This window comes from Agelaius phoeniceus, chromosome 6 (genome assembly GCF_051311805.1).
Source record: "Agelaius phoeniceus isolate bAgePho1 chromosome 6, bAgePho1.hap1, whole genome shotgun sequence".
In the NCBI taxonomy this organism is placed as follows: domain Eukaryota; kingdom Metazoa; phylum Chordata; class Aves; order Passeriformes; family Icteridae; genus Agelaius; species Agelaius phoeniceus.
The window spans coordinates 17,473,847-17,496,991 of NC_135270.1; the positions used below are offsets into that span (position 1 = coordinate 17,473,847).

The window sequence follows — 23,145 nt, forward strand, 5'->3', positions numbered from 1 at the left end:
AGATAAACTCCAGGGAGTTGTTTCAGCTGGTTCCACATACACAAATCATGCTGAGGAAGCAAATGGTGGTATCTGTTTTAAGTGATGACTCATTCATGGCAGCATTGTACCCCAACAAATCTGAGGAAGTTGGCCTGGGCAAAGCTTCCTTACCTGTCACCCTGTCCTTACCTGTCACCCTGTCCTCCTGGATTTCATGTAATAGCAGATTACTGTGAGCAGGGGGCAAAATTTAGCTGACTCCTTGCACTTACTGCCCTTGCAGTCATCAAAGAGGACAGGTCACCTTCCACTGCTAACGCTGCAAAGCAGACATGGAATAAACCTGACCTTCCTTTACAGCCTTTGCTGGAGAAATCAACACTTCCTATACATAGAAAAATCAATGGAGGGCACTTACCCAACAAATCCCCATTGGTCTGAACCACCTGCACCAACAGAGCCTTACATGGCCATCTATGCACCCCAAACCCTCTCCAGCAGCTCCAGCTCAGCTTTCCCCTGTCCAGGCTGCTGTGGCAGGGTTTTTTCTTTGTTTCTACTAGCACACCAGTCTAGCACAGTGCACTCTGCTCTGTGCTGATTTGGGGGAGCCTCAGCAGCATCCTACATTTTTGTGATTGTGCCCTACAAGCTCACTGCCACCTATTTTTCACAAATCTACTCCAGAGGTGCTGCTGCTTCCCCTGTGTCAGCCCTGAAGGAGCCAAGTGAGGAAGATGGTAGCGTTCCCCCCATGCAGGCCAAACTCTCCCACCTCTCAACGCTCCTGGATCGCTCCCAAAGCCTCCTTGAAAGACCACTAACCCACCTGCACCGAGCTACAAACCTTGTTACTGACTGGGAATAACTTTGAATGGAGTATTCATGAATATGAGTATTTCCTCTCAACCATCAGATGGTGCCATTGAGTCTCCTTAGGATGTGGAGCCCCGAGGACAGCAGGCTGCCACCAGGGATCACGCTGGCTTCTTGCTCCACCTCAAAGGCAGGGAATAGCACTTTATTTCTCAGTTACAGGTACAGAAATATTCTAGTGTTCTCAAATAAATTAACAAGGATATGTCACTGTTTTGTCTGGTTGTTTGTTTGTTTGTTTGTTTTGCACAAGTTTTGCAAGACTGACTATCTTGGAGCTGGACTCCAGTGATACCAGTGCAGGAACAAGCAGAGCAGTATAGGAGCACTTCAATTTCTGCTCCAAGAAAAAGATGCGTGTTTGCATCTTTTGCAAAGATTTAGAGAGGATGAACTACTTTCAGGCAGCAAGGCTATAAATTAAAGAGGGAGCAGCATTAGCAAAAGCTCCTTTCCCCTCCACAACAGCGATACATGGAACACAGGACTTGCCCTCCTTGGAAAGTTAGACAGCAGGCAGGAGGCTGCCCGATGCCTGGGGGTGACTGTCTCATTTCTACCTCTCCCTGCCTCTTCCCTCTACCTTTTTAATTTAATTATTTTTTTTTTTAAGCACAGAGTGTGCTGTAAAAAGAAGAGGCATCAAGGCACATTGCCCACAATATGCTCATTGCATCTGACATCTCCCCTCCGCATGTGGGGCCGGGACTTCCAGGGCTTTGGTACTTATAATTCCCTGTGGATTTTGCAATGACCAGAGCCTGGCACGGAGAGCCCTGCTGTCCAGCTGAGGCCTCTACCTGGCATTGCAAATATGCAGGAATAACAACTGATTAGTGCTTTTCCTGGGTTGGTTTTCATATTTAATTGTGCAAGATGAAAGAGGAGAAAAATGCTAGTAACGTGAGGAAGGAGGGAAAGGAGAAATCATTACAAGTGCATTTAGTCAGTGATAAGAATGGCTGCTGAGCTGGGCTGGGTGGTTTCCAAGCACAGTGGGAGCCAGCTTCAATTTCACAGCATAATATTTCTGCACCCTTAAAATAACTTCTCCCTGCCCCCAGGGTGTCAGAGGAGCTGGAGAGCAATGTGTGCCCCCTCCCTGTGCAGCCCCAGGCCGCTGGGTGCTCAGTTATCACCCAGGGGCTGTTTTGAGAGCAGTCCCATCACCGGTGTCGTGCCAAGGCACCGAGACCCGGCCAAGAGGGCTGGGGCAGAACAGAGGGGATGCTCCGCAGACCCAGAGCCGTGGTCTCCCAGGGAAGGCAGCAGGTGGGGGATTGCTGTTTGAGCCCTCTTCGGTGCCGGTGAAGAGCAGCTTCCCCGAACAGCTCAGCAGAGATGGGACCTCTTTATTGTCGGGGCTAATTGCTCATGTGAGATGTATTTACAGAGGCGACTGTTTGTGCAGAGCGCAGCAGACAAACAGACTCCTGTTCTGCCAGGCACCCTTTGTAATCGGTGGGGGCTGGGAACACTTTAATGCAGCCATCATTTGGAGGCCTCATTTGCACTGCAGGCAGCAGCCCCGGCGGGCTGGACGCTGCCCGCGGGATGCGAGCCCCGGCAGGGCGGGCAGAGGGCAGCGGGCTGCGCCCAGGCACTGCTCGTCTCACCCACCTCCTTCTGAGCGCTCGCTGCTCGCTCCGAGCCGGGCACAGGACCCACAGAGCAACCCCTTGGGTGTGATCCTGGCACAGTCTGACCATTCCTCCCGTGGCTTGCAAAGGCAGCTGCTCCCATTTGGGCGTTTGGCTGCATCTCTGCCCTGCACGGGATGAGCCCTGTGTGTGCGCAGGTGAGCTGCCCGTCTCCTCGGTCTGCAGGAGATGTGACTGTCATGCAGGGTCTGAGGTGCTTCAAAGGTTATTTGGTGAACTGCTTTCCATGCAGTTGTACCAGAGGACAAGACGTGCCAGACAGCTGTTCCTTGCCTTTGTAAATAATGTCAAGGAGTGGTTAAAAGCAGCCAGGACTCTAAAAAAAAAAAAAAAAACAGCGTTGCAGGCTTTTTGCAGCCTGCTGGGTTTTTTTCAAGGAGGAGGCCTAGAGGGAGTTTTGCCATCTGTGAGAGGGATGTAGCATTAGGAAAATAATCCAAACAATTTCCAGCAGTCTCCATCTTCCTTCCAAAACCAGTGGGGATGGACAAGCCCTGGCTTCCAGTTACATGGTTACATGCAACACCTTTTGCTTTGGGTAGCCTACATCCCAACCCCACAGTGAACATCCCTCTCCAAACTTGAAAATATATGTCCCGCTTCTCATCCTGTGCCCTTTTCTCCAGTAGATTAAGACATGTTCAGGGAAGAGCTTATCAGTAAGGAGGAACAGCACCACAGAGCTGGGGTGTGTCTTCTGCTTCCCCTTTCCAAGGGGCCGCTCAGATGGGCTGGTACTGGTCAGGCGTGCTGGGAGCGTCCCTTTGGTTACAGCCTGTCCACAATGACGCAGAACTGCCAGCACTGGGACAAAGGGAAACCCACGCTCATCCCCTTACAGGGCTCTCTGACACATGCAGACCAACCCAGGCATGCTGACCCCACGAGTGGCATTTCCCAAGCTTCCCAGCTGAAACTAAAACTCCCTCTTCTTTAAAATGAGTTAAATTCATTTTAGCATAATTTTTGTATTCCACACTTGAAGGAACAGAGAGATCCACCTAATTTTTAGCGCTCCTAAGCACTGGAGGTTTCTGAGCATTTACACATCATCTCTCACAAGACTTGATGCAGAAGAAGTGGGATTTTTTTCATTTTCCAGATACAGAAGCTGAGGCAAAAGGCAGACGCTGCACAGTAATACCTAATTAGTGGGGGGAAAATTAAGTGCCAGTCACCACCAGTCTCATGTTTTGACAACCACTAAGTTGTCTGAAAGAGGAAATACCTAATAATTCTGTTCTTCTGTGACTTGGAGAGAGCAACTGAACCCTGGTCAACGTCCCTAGAAATGCAGACCCCCAAGGGCAGATTTTGCAGCCCTCTTCCCTGAAGTTTTACCCCTCTCTCAGACTTCAGAATAAAAGCCATATTTCCCAGACAGTTTAGGACCCAAAATGCCATTTATTGTTTCCAATCTGATCCTCAGCCAGATTGATTGTCTTGTTGCAAGACTATATGTGAAAGGTCCTACTATTACTGGCAGCAATCAATATTTATAACCACTCACAGTGTTTATTTATAAAAAAAAAAAAAATCAAACGTTCCAACCAAGAAGAGATGCTTTTATTAATATCTAGCATGATTAATAACCATATTCAGAGTTGCAGGCAGGCCCACGCTGTCAGACTCATGCACTTTTCTTTTTCTAATGGCTCTGCAGGAATTTGAACCGTAATATGTTTCACGCTCAGGGACAAAGAGGTTTTGTCTCAGGGAAGGAGTGTGTGGATGTTTTTGACTTAAAGAGCCAGCGCCACATTCAGGGCTTCACAAATAGAACCATTTTGAACCCAAGCCCATCAGCCTGCCACATCTCCTGGAGATACACTGCACAGGGTGGATCTCCTCTGTTGCTGAAGACCCAGATGGGAGCTGCAGATTTGCAGCTCGCTGAAAAATGTCACACCCCCTCTGTGTCAGGGCAGCCATCACCTGCTCTGCTTCCCTGCCACCCACTGGAAATGCCTCAGCTCGGCAAATGGGTTCACATCTCTGCCTGTTGAGGCCTCTCAGCTGTCCAGGGTAAGATGAGCTCCATGGGAATGACACTGCTTCAGATCAAGGAAGGAAAACTCATAGAGCCCTAACCATTGCTCCATTCCTATAGAGCAGGGAGACAAGAGGGAACATGCGAGGCTGATGTCGAGGTGTCAGGTCTGAGGCTGCTCAGCCCCACACCAGCACGGGGTGGTGAAGGAGGGACAGGTGTTTCTGGTGCAATAAGCCAATAAAGGAGCAAAGTTCACTCCCACTCCTTAGTGCTGGCTCTGCACGGTGGTGTTTGCCCACCTGCACGCTGCACTTTTCCCACTGCATGAGGTAGTGACAATTAAATCAGAGGCAGTAAAGGGACAGTTGCAAAGAAACTGGTGCCTTGATTACTTCCTCATAGCCACTCACCCTCCACGGTACCACTTTATTATCAGACAGGCAGAGCAAGCTGACTAAAAGGGAACATGAAAATCAGGTAGATAAGACAGCTGTTGTCTGGAATGGTTATAAAACCTCTTGTTTCACACAGGTCTAGTCATGAGAACTGTGGGACAAAATAAAGGAAGTAAATGTTCACACTTGCTATTTCAAGGCAGCTCTCAGCCAGCGTTGAGTCACTTTTGGGACTGCCATGTCTTTCTTCAGGGTTATAGGACATAACAGAGCCTTCTGACAGACAGGGACAGCCCTCAGGTCCATGCTATCCTGTACTTTGGCTTTTATACTGAGCCCTGCAGAGCTTTACACAACTGCCAAATCCTCAGGTGAGATGTCTGTTGGCCCCAACTCCCATGCTCTGGGCTGCATGGGGTCCCCTCCAGCCTCCCATCAGTTTCTGAAAAGCACTGGTGCTGCTGAGGAACATCTGGAAACAAAGCCACACTATGCCTGGAGGTCAGGGGGAGCAGGGAATGCACTTTTTTGGTTCCTGTTACGCCAGCCAGGCCAGGGGATACGAGTGGCAGAACAAGGAGGAGAGCAGCAGGTGAATGCAGTATTTCTTGCTATGTGCCACAGGCCCAAAGCCCTACAGTGCAGGTCCCACAAGCCCACGGGGCACGCGTTCTGCCCAGACTGCCTGTCAATAATCTCACATTTTAAATCCTGTTAGACACGAGTAAGCTGTGGAACAGTAATCCAGGGAAGATGCAAACCCCTGCAACGTCAAGCACTATAAACCTCCAGATCCTCCGCGCTCCCCACCACATCTGTGTGCGGGCAGCAGCGCTTGTTGAGCACCTCATCCTCATGTCCTACAGGGCCTGCTCTCAACAAGCCCTGAGCAGGGAGCGCCCTTTCTTTGTCCATGTGCACAGGGCTTAGCACAAAGGAGCCCTGCAGCCTCCCAGGCTCGCTGCTGCCAAACAAATAATTGCTGTGATGCATTTTATGGAGGGCTTGAAGGGGAGCTGCAGGACAGCCACCGGGCACTGCTCTGGGGTTGGCACATCCTCTGCCCTCCAGAGCTGCTCACGGAGGGGCCTGACTGAACTGGGATGAATGGGAATTGCTCAGTCTCCTGGAGGGATTTCTGTGGTTTCCAGTGGCTGAAGGAAGAAGGAAAAAAAAAAAGACAAAAAAACCCCAAACAAAACAGTAATGTCAATGGAAGTGTAATGCCAAGGAGAAAAAAAACCATTGTAAAATAATCACCTTGGGTGAGATGTAGATAAAAGACTTGTGCCCTTGGAAGGTAGGATACAAAAGATAAATGAAATAGATGTTCCTTGTCTGATTTTTTTTTTTTACACCAGTAGCTCCAGTGCCAGTTGCTGTATATTTTCCTTGATACAATCAGGAGGAAAACAGCTAATCTGACATGACAAACTCATTGTATCAGAAGTCATCTTAAAACATGTGTCATATGACTAAACACCCTACTCCTGGTACAATGCATCCCACAGTAAATTTGGATGGAGCTCATCCTCAAATGCCCTGCTAAAAATACCCATAACAAAGGGCAACAAGAAAACATAATTCAAATGAGGGACATCTGTTCTCAAATGTTTGCAGATAATGACTGGATCGAGTGTCTGCATAAAGGATAATTATTTTCTGCAGATGGTTTGATCTGGTATTTTAAACAGTGCAAAAATCCTTGCCCCAGCCACTCAGGAAAGTATGAGGGGTTTTGCTGCAAGACCGTTTTCCTATCCTCTGCTACATTTCCTAAATGCAAGGATAAGTAAAACTAAAACCAATTAGAAGATAAAATGTATTAAAGAGAAACACTTCATTGGAACACAGGCAACATACATTTTCAAGTTCTTATGTTACACAGCCATATACCCAGATAATTCTCAGGCTGAAGTTTTGTTATAGGAGAATGGCAAAATAAAAAAGTTATACTTTGTGCAAAGCAGATTTCAAAGGGAAGGTCCGTTCCCAAAACTACACCACAATATGCTTTTTAATACAAACAACTCTACCACAATATGTTTTTTAATACAAAATAACCCTACTCTCTTAAGACAGAGAGGTACAAAACAACTATGATGGAGAAACACTGTTGTTAAGTCACCCCCTGACATCCCCTTGCCATGCAGAATTAGCCCCAGGATAACGCTGCTTTGTTGGAGTTGTCTTCGGAGCCCGTGCGGTGGCTGGGGCTGACTCATGCACCCCGAAAAGTGGGGTTACAGGTGGGTGCCTGTGGGGTGAGGGGCCCTGGGGACACCTTGGGGCTGGCAGGGCCCTCGGAGCCCCTGGCACAGCACGGGGAGGAAGCAGGCAGGGAAGGAGGGGGATGGCTCAAACAGCCTCTGAAGGAAGGTCCTTCCCTTGGAAAACTGCTGGGTGCGGGGAGCCCAATAACATGACCATCACTCTCCCCTAAGGCAGGTTTTAACACATACACGTGTCCAAAGCTGGGATCGTGTCCAGCAGCTCTGCCCCTGTGATCGTGCCCACCCGAGCAGGTGCCGATCAGGGAACTCAAGAGGACATTGCTTTCACGGAGCCTCTGGGAATGCTGTGCATCAGCGAACCGCATGGAAAGGATTTACATTCAAAAGTTACGGTTGTATAAATCTCAAAGGGTGCAGTGTTGGGCTGTCTGGGGATGGGCATCATCCCTCCAGCAGCTGTTTGGTCATTTCTGCAGGATAGTCTTGGGTCAGTCCCTGGCGACCCCGTGGGAATTCCAGGTTCTCATGCCCGTCTCCAATTAACACATTAATTTGCCTTGCCAGCGCTGCCTCAGAGGCCCCGACACGGCGTGCCCCAGCGAGAACCGAGCCCTGCGGTGCGGGCAGCGAGGCTCCCGCACAGGGGCCCGACTGACGCGGGGGTCCTGGGCCCGGGGAGCCCCGGGGTGCGCGCCCGGACTACACCTCCCAGCGTGCCCCGCGTGGCGGGGCGGCTGGCGGCGCGGGGCCGCTTCCGGGTTGGCCGGTGCGGTGTGTTTACTTCCGGCCGCGCCAGTGCGCGAGTGTCAGCCCGGGGGGGGCACCCGGCGGCCGCCCCGCCCGCGGCCGGGGAGGGACCGACCGACCGACCGGGGCACGGACCGACGGACACAGCGGCCGAGGGAGGAGCCCCGAGCGCGCAGCGGCCCCGGCCCCCATGAGCGGGCGGTGAGCGGCGAGTCGGCGGCCGCGGGAGCTTCCCGGCGCGGCGGGACCCAGCCATGGACTGGCTGATGGGGTGAGTGGGGCCCCCTGCGCGTCCCTCCCCGCGGAGCTCTCCCGGCCGGCCGAGGCGGCCCCGCCGCCGGGCAGCCCAGCCCCGCGTGCGGCGCTAATGACTAATCAGTTCCTGCCCGCGGGAACGGGAGCGGGAGCGCGGCTGCGGCTCAGCCCCGGGCTCAGCCCCTGGGTGCAGCCGCCTGCGGGCACCACGGGCTGCACGGGAGCCCTCGTCTTGTCCCGAGCGGCGGCTCTCTGAAAAAGTAACTTTTCCTTCCCTTTTTGCGGTATAGGCAGGCCAGGTGTGGCAGCTCTCTGTGCTTCCCACTCGTACAGTGTGCGGCTAATCCCCCTGCGACAGAACATCGCTCTAAACCGAAAGGCGTGCCAAGGTTTAAATGGCTTTCTGTAGGGAGGAAGAAGAGACTTCGGCAGAGATTAGCGCCAAATCAGAGCCACGCCAGGGGGCTTGGATAGCCTGGGATTAATAGTGCTAATTACACAGAGACAGAAGGTAGAGAGCTGTTTGCTGCGGGTTTTAGGTCTGGAAACCTCAGTGCAGGAGAGGGAGATGCAGTAGATGGGAGTGACCTGATATGCTACCAGTATCCCAAACGAGATATTCTCGGTTGCTTCTTGCATGAATTGCGCTGGCGACCTGCACTCAGGTGAACTGTGAATAATTATGCTTCAAAATCGTATGAGCACTTGGTTTATGCTCCAGCAAAACTGGCGCTGCAGTGATAACCTGCTGTCCTTAGTTTGTTCTTCACAGCCGTTCCTGAATGTGGTCTTTGCCATCTAGGTTGCCTCCTTTCCTTACATTGATGTGCCTAGAACAGAAGGTAAACTTTTGTCGCAGCTGGTGGATGTGGTGTGTTTAGAAGGGTCATTGGCGTGCGTGCTCCTTTTGTCTGCAGCTGATCTGTTTGGTGCTGAGAGTGCACTTGTTACTCGCCTTCACATGGGTCTCATCCAACTCTGGAACCAGCTGTCCATACAAAGTTTCACTGTGAGTCTGACCCCTCCCTCGTTTAGATGGGAGGGAATGCTGAATCTCTGTGGGGTAGACACGGATGGCTGGGTTTTCCTCCAGCCGGCTGGGCAGGGAAAGGCAGTATTTTTGGCATGTGAAGGGGTCTGGTTGCCATGTACTGCAGGCCTTGTGTCTTGTAAGTCACAGGGCTGCACTCCGCTGTTACACGGTGTCAATGAAAATAGAAATGACGAGCTTGTTTTGATGTGTTTTGTAACAAGCGCAAAGCACAGGTGGTCTGTTACACTGACTTTGTAAAAGTAAAAGCTGGAGTGTCAAAGATTGTTACTGTAATTACAAAAAAAGGTCAAACCCAGGACTTATGCAAGTTGCTTGTATGACTCAAAGTACTACATGCCGCACTACAGCAGCTGTACTTATTCTGTGCAAATTACACTGTAAATCAGAAAAGAATCAAGGTTTATTGTAGCCACACTCTCAGTATATCAGGATGATGGTTTTCTTACGAAAAATATTTTGGGCTTCTTGAAGTCACTACAAAAAATTGGCATTTGTTCTGTACTTTTTTACCCAGGGTGGGTGGATCCGCCATGTGTGGAAAAGACTTGCCTGTTTTCCCCATTGTAATGGGAATGGATCCTGAGTCATTTGTGTGTTACTTGTTCTCAGCTATTTCCTGATATGTTTCACTCCTAACCAAACCCAGTATTGTCCCACTGATGCTCTTAAAAGTTTTCTCCCTTTAAACGCTGTTAGTTCTATTTGTGCACATTTGGAGGGGATGGTTGTGTGTGATTATGGCAGGAAGGGGGAGCATTGATATTTTGAAATGGGAAAGGCTAGAAGTCCTGGGGGACCCATTCTTATTCCCGGCCAAGTTATGCCTGCTGTTAGCAACTGTGTTTGTAAATGGAAACATCCGTCCTGCTGCTTGACAAGGAAGCTGAGGACATTTGTCTGCCCAGGCAGAAGTTTGGGTAATGCCACTTGCTCAGCCTTTCTTTCAGTGGGAGCTTCAGCTGTTTGAGTCTCTGATGTGAGGACAGGGCTGAAGAAAAACGTGCAGAATAATAGGAAAACAGGTCTGTCCCAGTAACACATTAGTTGGTGTTCATGCCTCTGACAAGCAAAATGTATTGCTCTGCTTCTTGGGGGTATTTCTTTTTCTAAGTGTCCTCACTACTAAAACCACTGTGATCTTTCTTATTCCTTACTGCTTTGGGAAGGTGGTGGTTTGCAGTTTCAGCTTTCCATGCACTTTCCCTACCCCTGTGGAAGGCCTTGTATGTCCCCTTGTTGGCTGTGCTTACTTAACTTTTTGGTGTGTGAAACACCCTCTGTGTTTTGACTTTGTATTGCTGAGAAATGATCCTTGGAGTGCAAATGTGTTAAATTAGGCAGCAGCGACAGTTGTTCCTGTTCTAGATCTCGACCCTTCGAGCTGGTGTCGCGTTATCTGATAAACGTTTAGAGTGAGATCTGCTTTATTCCTTCCTGGTCCTCCCCTTCTTTTGGAAAGGGGGGAAGGGTAAGTGCTAATCATACCACCAAGAGCAGCAGCCCCCGTGTCTCTGATCGCCTCAGAGTACTTAATATACAAAAAAAACGGAAGCTGAGGCTTACAAACAATAGTGAATTTATTACGGATTAACAGACTGTACAGACTTAGGTGGTCACACTGCAAAACTTCTCTGGGTGCTGCCTGCTGTTCAGTCAAGTGCTTCAAAATCCAGTCAAGTCCTAAGGAAGAAAGCTGAAAAGAATGAGCTGCTGGCATGGTAGGATGCTTAGTTTAGCACCTAAGTAAAGGCGGAGTCTTTTCTGTGGTCGATTAGTATATTTGACCCTTCCACTGAATGCAGCATTAATACTGATGTTGGTGAGACTCTATGGTTTCTTCTGTGCATTCTCTCCATTAAAAAAAAAAGACCATTTTGAGCTTAATTGTTTTACAGAGGATGTATTTTAAGTCCCATTTTAACTAGAGATCAGTGTTGCTTAATTGCTTTGCTCAACAACATTTACCAGAGATCCATATTACCCACTTTGGAAGAGATTCCAAACTTTTGTGTTACAAATAGCATTGATCTGCTCTTGAAGTTCAAATTAGCAACAAAGGCAGGCATTGTTCCTTCACTTATGATATTTTAAAACAAGGTAAAAAGTAAGTTTCATAATTGGCTAGGAGTAAAACAAATTAGTGGTGCTAATAAACCTGATGTGGTTTCCTCTTCAGCAGTGCTGTCTGATGCTGCAATGCATTTTTTCATAGAAGAGGAGTATTGGGTACTGTAGTGGTTTTGGTGAACTGTTATGTAATAAGGGAAGAGAGAAACAAGTATTTTACAAACAATTACCAATGTTTGACACAATCATAATTTGAGCTTCATCTGCACTATAAACTTTGTAGTTTAGTAGGTTAATAGACTATACTGACTGAAGGAGAGATGCTTATGCTGATTTGATAAAGATTCACAGCTCCTTCTCCCAGCACTGATTATAGTATAAGTGTAATAAAGAGAGAGAGGCTGTCTGCAAGAGGGATTTCTTATCTATTTAAATTTTAAGTCTTGTTATTCATACAGTCATACTATCCCCTGCTCAGTTATTTGTTCTTTCATATGTTGACCTAGTGACTTGAACAGAAAGGCCTAAAAATGGTTGGAGACTATCCTTTTCTCATATTGCACATCTTCAGCTTTGAGGACAGTTAGAGAGAAACAATGGCCCGGAAAGGTAAGGAAAATACAAATGGCACAAGAAGCAAACTTCTGGTCAGGACATTTGTGCCTGAAGACAGCACAGACTATTTCTGTCTACTCAGGTGGTCTGTGGTCTGCAAGACAGAGCAAGTGGCTACAGCTGTAAACTGAATAATGTCTAATAGAAACTAATAGCCCTCACACTTGCAGGTTTTACTTTGTAATGTCAGTTAATCCATTATAAACACCACATATATGTGCTGTCCTGCATCGTCTTCATCTCATCGGGATGGGTCATTGGAAAGTATGTTGTAGTGAAATAGCACAGTAATTATGCAAATTCAGTCTTTTTGAGTATATGGTATTCTGGTGATTTTAAAAAAACAGTGTGAGAGAACTTCTCAAGGTCAGCACACTGCTAGATTTGTTTTGTAGAGGAGACTTGTATGTCATGCATTTATTTTATTCAGCTATAACTGTCATGGACTTAAATTTAAGCTGTCAGTTTTTTCACTTGTTTCAGATACAGGATTTTGCCACATTACCCCTGTGGTAATTTTAAAGGCTAGAGAAAAAGTAACACATACTACTGTTTTGCTGTCTTCCATTCTGCATTTGTGGAGGCGTCTTTAAGAAATGCCCTCACAAGGCCTTAAGACACTGTCCAGTTCAAGATGAGCTATGGTGAAATAGGAATAATATTGTCATGCAGAGAAGTCCTAACCTTGAGCCAGAACAGCTGAGGACTACATGTGAAAAAAGCACACCAGTGTTCTAGTTCTGAATCAGTAAAACCCAATATGCTGTTTGTCACCTGTTAGACTAAATCTTTGTTGCTTTTGAATGGGGTGCACTGTTGTAGGATATCTCAAGTTGGAAGGGAGCCATATAAGGATCATCAAGTCCATTAATTGTAAGGAGTGCATCTTGTGGTGGGAGCAGTGAGAAATCATCCAGCAAGCTTAGCTGTCAGTTTGGCTGGTGCATCATACAGTTGAACCTGCCTTTCTCTAGCAGACCTTTATAGAAAAAGTAGGTAATGATTTTTATTCTGGGCACTGTTCAAAACTTCCTAATTATAGAAAATATTTCTATTAAAAGGAAGAAAGGAGTAACACTGAACATTCTTCCGCTGCTGTAGCTGTAGGGAATGCTTTCCTCTTTCTTCCCTTTAGTCATTTCCAGTGAAGAAACTCTTCTGCCTTTATAAGGCAGTCTTCCCTCTAGAAACTGCTGCAACCTCTCACCTTTCACAGCTTGCATGGTGTGTGTCTTTGTTCTGTTTTTTAACTGACCTCACAACAGGTGTTTCCCTTGCATTCCATTCCCTGCAGATTCTTGGCTTCACATGCCGTTTTCTCTGCTTTAAGGGAGCTGAAAATAACTCAGAACAGGTAAACCAGACATGTATGGTCCCATTGAGCAGGAAATATTCACATGCTCCTTATTCACTTCTATTGATAGGTGTAACATTACCCGTGGGGTCCCAGGTTGCTCTCCCCAGATAAATCTGGGTCTGTCTGTGAGCCACTGGCACTCCATTCACTGCTTACTGATGGGACTTCAATGTTACTTCAAAACCTTAGCAGACATGAGCAGTGCCTCTGCTAAACCAGAGCTTAACTGTGAAACTACTACTATAAAGCTGTCTGCAGGTAAAATTAGATCTCCATTAAATATTAACTTGTAATATTCATTAGTATGGTAGTGGAAATGTGCTGTTACTTTGAAATGTGAGTTTCAAGGGCTATTAGATTTGTAGAAAAGGAGTCATGACTGTAAGAGAGCAATTTAAATTTTCCAGGTGTGTTGTTCCCTTATGTCTCCCTGGATCTGAAAGTGCTCAGTTATATTACTGAGATGGTCACTGCCAAGGTTCTTCTTTTGTAGTGCAGAACAGGTTGCAAATAACTGCAGAGCCTTGCTCCCTGAAGAGTCCTAGTATAGTTAATTATTGCTTTCTTGGAGAAAATGCCAAATAAATCCTGCATTTTAAAACCTTTGTTACTTTGGCAAACCACAGAATTTATCAGTAAGTTACTTTAGTGAGTACAGTGCACGTGAATACTTGTTTTATATTTTTAGAGTGTTCTTTTTCCAGTATGCTGAGGGACAAGAATAGATAATTTTCAAGGTATCTAAAGTAAAAGGAACTATTACTTTATTTAGAAAAAGAGTTGAATATTCTTAAAGTGTAGCAATACTCATTCCTTGCATGTCTCTGCATGTTACCCTCTTTTCCTTTGCAGTAGCATCAGGATTCAGGAAGACTGGTAGCTTAAGATGCTCATCTGAATGAAAACAAATATTTCTTTTTTTTTTTTCTGCCTTGTTTCCTCTCCTCAGGTTAGTTTTCAGCTAAATGAGTTCTTGCAGCCTGTTTGTGTGGCTACATGAATAATGTTGACAGCATGATGGTGTTTGTGAGCACAGAAAGCTTAGGTAACACTTACTTTGGTGGTAGCAAGGACTTAAATCAGCTGAATGGAATCATGTAGTAATGTGGCTATTAGTGGTAATTACTCTGAAAATAATGAGTGATCTATCTTCTGGTGATGTATCCTTCTGCTTGAATGTTGGGAAGAACTGCAGAATGTCTGAAAATAGGAGATGCCATGACTAGGCTGGTACCCTGGCACAGGCAATGGCATCAGAGCACTGTCACAGTGTTACATTCACTTTATGGGTAAACTATAAATATACTCATTGTGAACTGGATATGGATGAATAATTCAGACTTCACAACTGGCTGTAAGTCATGTTTCATCTACCTGAGGGGAGTGCTGCCTGTGTCGTGGTGTGGATGTGGAGCTGGGTGGGATTCTGGGTGCCTGGCTGAACCCAGCAGTCTGATTCAAGAGCATGTTCAGGAAGCTTGGTTCACGCACGATGGCCTGCCTGACTTTGCCTATTTCACTGGCAGTTTCCACCTGTTACAGCTGCTGGATGTGGGCCCAGGGAAAGCATACTTGTAAGAGTAAAATTAATAAGAGACTGCAATTTTTAGATAGCTGTTTATACAAGTTTGAACTCAGTACTGTCAGATCTGTGTATTCTGCCATCACTGATGACCTATCAAACAACTTTCATGTGTGTTTCTGCTAGTGGAATACTACTGAAGTGGTCTTGTCCATTGTTTTTTACCCATTTACAGCTGGTGATATGGTTGTGAAACTTGCTTGCTAGGTTCTTTTTTTTTTAAGTCCTTCTTAGCAATTTATTCACTCATCTTACTCTGCAATTACAAAAAAAAAAAAAAGCTGTGTTCTTAACTGTATATGAAATGAGTAAATCTGATTATTTAAATTTATTTTTGCAATTGTGTTGTTTAGAGCAGTACTGCGAAGTGTTACATCAACTGAGACTACTTGAGGAAGAATTGTTGCTTCATGGCCTTGTTCTGACACCTCAAAGAGTTGTAGTCTAGGAGCCTCCCTGCTCCTCACACTGTGTGCAGTAATTTTAAATAATTTAATTTTGCAGCTAGGATGATGAATGTAACTAAATACCTAAAGAGCAGTGTGATAGCATTTGGAGGGGCAAATATGGCAGTTTTCTCAAAAGTTAGTTTCCTTTTATTCTGTCAGCCAAGAGAAACTGGTCAAGGTGCAAGTTTTTCACACAATCAGCAAACCTCTCTCCCTGATTGTGGAACAAGAGCATTGAACGCACACATACATGCACACAATAAATAAACCCCAAACCAGAATTTGGATACAATTTTCTGAAGAGTGGCACAAATTAAACTGGAATCAAGACAGGGATGACTGTCATAGATCAAATTCCTTCTTACTCTGAACACTGGAAGAGTAAAACCATTAAGCTAGAATGTAAGCCTGCAGAAAACTGTATCTTTAAATTATCCAGGTCTGGTAACTTGAGCTCTTCAGAATATATCTGCATGCTTTTTAATTTCTTTTCCCCTTCCTTTCTGCACTGCTTAGGTTATAAAGGTGGTCCCTGAATATTTTTATCATCAGTGTTCAGTATCTGGATCACTGTTGTCCCTCTTCTACACTGAAATGTGTAAGTTCTTGGGTGTTCTATCTGAGAATTCTTGTGGTATTTACACATAATGAACAGAAGTTTTGTGAAACAGGTTGCATAGAGGTGATCTTGACTCTTTTTTTCTCACTGTTTCAGTTCATAAATTTCAGTCTAGAATTTCCTCATTTAGAGAACTTTTCTTTTACATGGTTCTTCATAAACCAGCATGGAGTTGCTGAGGAGAGGCTTTGTTCCTTCTTAACAAGTTATGCAAAACTGGATGGAGATGTTTTTTTATGAGGAGGTGTCTACTTTGCGGATGGGCTCAGGTTACAGGATTAACTCTGTGGTTTCAGGTTTGTGTCAGGTAAATGATAAATAGCTTTTTTCTTTTTTTTTTTTTTTCCAGTCAGTCTTCTGTCTGATGATCTCCAGGTGTTGCTGGAACTCCAGTCTATAAAACCTTCATGATTGTAATATTTACTATAGTGTTAGTGTGTGGCTGTTTTCCATCAGATATAAAAGGAACCAAGTTTGTAGTGAGGGCTAATAACTTTTATCAGACCAACAAATATACTTGGGAAGAAATAAAAAGCTTTTGGGCATGCTTGTATCCCTTGTTTATGTTAATAGACTGTTTTGAACAAAACCACGTTAATAGTACAGTTCCATGCAGAAATCTCACCTGCTGCTTTAGCCAGGGACTGGTTCCTTTTTAAGGAGCTGACCAGCCTACATTCAAAATGCCATATTTGGGCACTGGTCTTGCTATTTAAGGTTATCTGCATGTCTTCTAGGAAGGGAAAGAGGTTAGAAATGGAAGCATTTGCAGGTTCTGGTCTAAGGTTACAAATCTTCAGATGGCCCTAATTTTTTCCAGTGTTGTCTTACTTTGTTCTGTGATCCAACCTTTCTTGGTTCCATTGTAATTTCTGATTGGGATGTCTGAGTTAACCTGCAGTTCTGATGTTCTTATGGTCTTGTCTGTGTTTCCTTTTTGTTGTAGCCAAATAATGCCATTTTTTTTAAAATTAGCTGAGTTTTGAGGTTTGGGAGTAATCTGACAGCTAAGAGGTGAACAAAAGAAATAGTGAAAGGAGTACTTCAATCTAATGACTGTAGCTGATTTTTTGTTCAATTCTAGCCTCTGCTGCTTGACTTGCTGGGCATTAAAAAGTATTGTTTCTTTTGCACAGTGTTCCTGGATGGGCATCTAACAGGAGTTGTTCTTACTTTGTCTCTTCTTCACCTGATTATTGTGATGCCATTGGTGATGAGCAATTTTTGAAGACTAACCTGAAATTTCAGGGTTTTTTTTTGATGTATTTATGAATGTTTCTTATTAGGCATATGATAGGCTTTTACCATGTGGTCTGGCGTAGCGCAGGTTTTAGCTTTGAGTTATGGGTGCTATTCAAAATGCTGAATTGGGTGATTTGCATTCTTATAACCCCCAAGTGTCTGTACTGAGGTTTTCTCCCTTGCCCCACCCTGATGAATATGAAGGTACTGGCCTGAGTCACTAGATCTTGTTGAGGCTTGAGCAAGTGGAGTAAAGTGCTATGAAAACTCATCTATGAAAGGGGAGATTGTGGGTTCATGCTTGTAATGTACAAGAATTTAGGTATTTAACTGCAAGTTTGTAGGTAATGTCCCTGGTTTGCCTTCTAAAGGGGACCTTTCTGTTTTCACACAGTACTGTAATAAGCTGGTAGTTTTTGTTTTTTTGGTTGTTTTTTTAATTGTTTGTTTTTCCAGGCTTGTTTCAGACAGGATGTGCACAGTCATCCACTAAAATGTAGGCAGTGGTTGCTATATGTGGTATAACTTTTTAAGTGGGCAGGGTATTATTTACATGTTCACAGACTTGTATTTTCTCATTGTTAATAGGACCAATGTTTCTGTTTAAATCAAGTTCCTCTTGGTTTTAGGTAGAGTGAAGACTTACCAGCTCTCACTGTTTGCTTCTTTGGGAATACTGGCAAGGAGGCATCTTGTTAATGAAGAACTATTTTCTGCAGTTCATGAAACACATGCAATATAATCCACTGTCTTGCAGGACAAAATCACTTGCTGGGCCTTTATTTGTTTGGTTTGTTTGTTTTTTTTAGTTGTAATCCATTCTGCAATTAAAGAAGAAATAGTCTTACCTTGTAGATTTATGAATTACCATGTTTAAACATTTTATTCTGAAACATTAGGGGGGACGTTATTATAAAACAAAAAAGTTGGCAAGAGTTTCATGAGAAGGAAGTAACTTTATAATAAAGACAGACAAATTTAAACACATTGGTTATACTCGTTTAGGTGTGTCATCTATCCACAGCATTTCTGAGCCAAGCTGAAAATGTAAAAAAAAGGGTGTTAAATATTTCAGTAGGCATAACGATTTAAGCTGACACGGAGGTTGCTTAATTTCTGAAGACAACTCCCATGAAGGTCTTGATGAGTTTTAAAAGATGCAATTCAAATTCATCCCTTTGACTTCTTAAGTGCCAAAGCACTCTTTGAGAGCTGCATGAGAGATATCCCCAGGCTGATAGCCCCCAGTGCTAAAAACAGCCTTGCTGTCTGAGTAAGCAGATTTTGAGCAAAGAGGAAGCAAATACAGGAATAAGGATGGTGTTTATACATGTAATAAAACTTCATTAGCAGACATCATCATTTCCTGTCTGGGTTTAATAAGGGAATGATAATTATTTTCCATTATTACTAAGAGCTTGATATTTTTTTAGAATACTGCACACAATAGTATCTTATGTACAGTCATTGTTGGTAATTGAACCGTAGCTGTCAAAACAAATGCCTGAAGAACTTGGATCCGGGGAATTCCAGTCCATGCTTGACCTAAAAGAGTGATTTCTCCTTCATCCAGATAAATGTCTGTGGCCTGGTTTGTCACGTGTTCCCATTTAGCAAGCAGAGGCCTGCAGCAGCCTACCAGGTATCACAGGACACTGTGTTCCTGTCTCTGGAGACTTCTCACTTGCCTGTAACTGCAAAAATTATGGCCTGCCCTTCAATCCTTGACCAATAGTTCTTGTCTTATGGCTTGTATATAATATGTTCTTCTCCTTCTGAATCTGAGGGGTGTGTGAGCTTTGTTTGGGTCTGTGACCTTGCAGACAAAGGGTCTAGTCCTAGTTATGCCACAAATTAATGTATGCACTTCGATGCATCACAAGATAGGTCAGAAGATGGTGCTGACAGTCTGAAGGGCTAAGGCAGGGAAGCACTGGTGATGATGGAGGTTTGAACCTGAGGGCACCAGCTACCAGGTCAGTGCCCCCCTTGTGGGCTGCCCAGAACCTGAGTGGGAAGGTTTTCCTGCTTTCTGGAGGGCCCAGTTTGATAGTGTGATGGAAAATGAAAGGTGGTTAGGCTGAAATGTGCAACTTTGTGCTAAATTTTGTCCTCTGCTGTTACCTTTGAAACTACAGTTCAGTAACTGTTCCATGTTTTCTGCTCTTACTGTGTCCATCAACAGCTGTAGAAGTCAATCTGGACATAGTCAAGCTATGGAACAATGGAGAAGGTCAAATGTTGTGATGGGGAGCCAGCCTGCAAGTGCAAACCAAATCCACCCAGAGCTTTTTGTCCCTAGCCAAGTGAAATAGGAAGATGTACTTTTTGTTTCCTCCCTATTCATCTTAATTATCCAATTCACTAACATTTATCTTAAGCTTTTTTAAAATGGCACAAAGTTCTAGTAGTTCTACAGAGAGAAAGTTGATTAAAACTGTGTGGTACTGCTGATCAAACAATGGAGTAGATTGGTCAGTATTCAGAAAAATAACAGGGATAATACTTCCCAGCTTTGGTATGTTTATGGATGAAAAATAATGCATTGTTATCAAAGGGTGTTGCAAATCTGAAGTTTCTCAAAGAGCCTAAGTAAAATCAACTCTTCCATTATCCTTTTGCTGGTATAGGCCAAAGTATATGGACTTGTTACATGTGAAAAAAAATAAGGGAGGACTCCACAGCTGTGGGAATAACTAATGCAAATTGGATCCATGTTCCCAGTGAAAGTAATAAAGTTCCTGCTTACAGGAACTCTCCCCATGACTTGTTTCCCTAAGGTCCCTGGAGAATAGTGGTGTGGGTGGAGTGCACAGGACATGAAGTAAAAATCCTGTATGATAAACCTGTCTAAAAAGGAGTCTAATCTCCAAGGGAGACAATGGTTATCGTATAGCCACGGGCTACTCATTAACTCGTGGTTCCTAAACCAAATATTATTCTAAAGTGACAGCCAGCTACTAACATGAAACTATTACTTTTTAATCTCATTTTGGATTTGCTTTTTTTGTGCCAGTTTTGAGGTTTAGTAGTAAAATGACAATGTGAGTTTCACAGCAGGTACTCAGACCTTCAAAGAAAGAATGACTTCTCCAATATGCTCTTGTTACAAAATCAAACTAAGAAGAGCTTCAGGTTAGCTGGGTTTCAGTAAATACTTTTTCTGCTTTATCATATGGATAAAAGCATAGGGAAAAGCAACAGGAAGCTCAAAAATGAGGGGGGGAGAATAAGGCAAAAGTGGGTTTTAAGACAATTGACTTACCAGCATACTTTGACATTCAAGAACAATTTTGGTGTATTGCATGACATGAGAGGGTTGGAATAATAATAAATAGGAGGAATTTTTGTATACAGCTCATAGTTGAGCTGAGGATTTAAATTCTATGATTCACTAAGGTAAATAATGCAATTCTGTAAAGATGAACGACATAAGCAAGAGTGCTAGCAGGGATAATGCTGGTTTTCAGTCCATGCATCTAAGCTGAACAGTCAGTTGGGGAGAAATTTCTCGTGGGATGTGGTGCTGGGCAATTAGCTGCATTTCCAGAGATTTATGGAGTTCTGACTCTTGAGTCTTCTGACTCCATAAATAGTGTTGGCTATTATCAGAATGGAGTTCTGGTCTTGGTAGACTGTTGCTTTGCATTATGGTAGTTCTGAGATGCAGAGGTAGATATTCAGAACATATTTACTTAACAGCACAGTAAAGCCTAATCTTTTGTTTGCAAATACCTCCCCTTTTCATGTACAGGAAGTTGAAATGCTTCACAAAAATCTGATTACTACAGAGGGATAAAAATGTAACTCCCTTCTAAAATACCTCTGGTAACACTCATTTCCAGTATCTGTTTCTTCTTACAAAAGTACTAAATGTACTGGTGTTTAAATTTGGAAAAAAAGCGGGTGTTTGTGTTTGGAAAACTTAAAGTACTCTTGGAATGCCTTTCCTCATGATTTTTAAGTCATTTTAAGCACATTTTCACCTCCAAGATGTCTGACAGAAAGATTAAGAAATTGATGCCTCTTTTTCATTGTTTTAAGTTAACACCTTTTTGACTACGGTCAAATTTTTCAGATTTATTATTCATGAAGTCAGCTGTCTTGTTAGCATATTTCATTCTTGCATTTGTTTAGGGGCCCTGAATTATGGTATGTGGTTCTGAAGGATGACATAAGTCACTCTTCTCCTGGTATTTGCTGTTCATTGTTGAAATGTCACCTTTGGGACTGTGACTATCATTCAACAAATGTTAATCTTTCCAGTAACTTTTAATGATCTTGATAATGCAATGATAATGAGAGAGGAAGATGGAAATGGTTATTAGGGGAGATGATTTGAAATTCTATGGACTTTAAAGTATTCCAGGATATTAATACTGAATCATGGTGGCGCTCTTGCTTTTATTTCTACTTTTCTAGAGGTGAAAATGTGCCACTTTTTCTTCCCCAGAAGGAGGTAAGAATTAAGGTAGAATCTGTTTTAACATCATCAAGCATAGAATGCAAATTTGGCAATGAGACCACTTGGTTGGTATGCGAGTTGTATTATTGATCTCCTGTTGTTTCTGTAATCTGTACTTGCTTGTTTTTCTTATGCTAGGTCTTTTTCAAAGGCAAGTATCTACTTGTGTTTTCAGAGAAGCCAGATGGTACATTGGCCTTGGTGGTCTTGAATCTGCAGTGCTTCCTGAACAGTTTAAATACTTGAAACTCACTTATTCCTCTTGGTTATTCTGAGCTTAAGCTTTATAAATTTATATAAACTTCTGTCACAATCTGAAGAATTGATTTCAGTCTGGTATTTTTTTTCTGTGATTAAAACAAAATAATGCACTACAATATTAAAGTTTAGGCCTGTTTGCTAATTATAATCCTTGAGTAGGAATTACTTTAGCATCTGGAAATAGGAAATAAAAAGATCATAGGTTGAAGGTGCTTTCCCTAAATGTAATTGCCATTTAAAATTATGTAAATACCAAACTGAAATTTCTTCAGACAGAATGCTTAGGGTGAGGATCTGTGATAAAAAGAATGATTGGGGTTTTTTTCTCATTAGATGAGTGTTTTCCCTGTTGATGGGATTTTGTTGGTGTGTGTGCACAAGAGAGATCTCAGTATGTGTTCTAAATACACTTTATGTTTTTCAGTTCTATGATTATTTCTATGGAACTAGCTTAATTTACGTGGTATAAATAGAGGAGAAAATCTTGATCAGGAGACATAGAAACACTAAGTATGTAGAAGAAGACAGAATTCTGCTGGGTATTGCAAGGACTACTATATAACCAAGCCAGTTCAAGCAGCTGATCAGTTAAATACTACCAGTGATTTTTTGGTATCATGCTGAGAATAAATCAGGTTTGTGTAGTGACTGGAAGTGGCCTTTTTACATTCCTTGGAACATTTTGCACTTCAGGCTTATGAAAACCTACTGCTCTTCCCTGGCTTCCTTCTTTAGTAGGTTTTAAATCAAATTGTTATGAAAATATTGTGTGTATAACCCAGGTTATTGTGCATGTAGATTTCTCAAGGATTTGCATTGGTTTAGGTAACTCTGTTCAAAAGGTAACTCAAGTATGTATTGCAGTGTCCAACATTTGAGTCTTGTACCTCTGCACTTCCTGGTGAGATTCAATTTTCCTTAAAATACAGTAGAACTTGACTCATTCAGGTATTACATTCTCCAAAATATCTTGGAGAAGTCCTGAATCATCTAAAGAATGACCTTGTCCTATGCTAGTGGAGCAGACGAGGCTGTAGCAGCTCTTACAAGCCTTTAATATGAAAAGGTGTGCAGATTTTTAAAGTGCTGTCTCTGTCCTCTTTTCCTTAGAAGATACAGCTTTTACCAACACAAGCCAGTGAAGAAGTTGCTGATAAATTCTTTGGATAATTATGAAAATAGTTCATATCTGGGAGTGGAAGGAAAGCAAAAAAAAAGTTGAACATACAGTGCGTGCTTCCTCAGATGCACTGTGACAGCAACATCTGTAAACTTCCTGACAGATTTCAGT

At 43.7% G+C, this 23,145-nt stretch overlaps 1 protein-coding gene across 1 annotated transcript in view; it reads left to right on the top strand.

Moving 5' to 3' along the window:
- Window positions 1–7,909: 7,909 nt before the first annotated feature.
- Window positions 7,910–23,145, top strand: part of MOB2 (MOB kinase activator 2) — a 109,267-nt gene continuing 94,031 nt past the window's right edge. Inside the window, exon 1 of the mRNA XM_054634853.2 lies at window positions 7,910–8,159. Coding sequence (XP_054490828.1) covers window positions 8,143–8,159 — 17 coding nt within the window. The 5' untranslated portion in view covers window positions 7,910–8,142. The remainder of the gene's footprint in view (window positions 8,160–23,145) is intronic.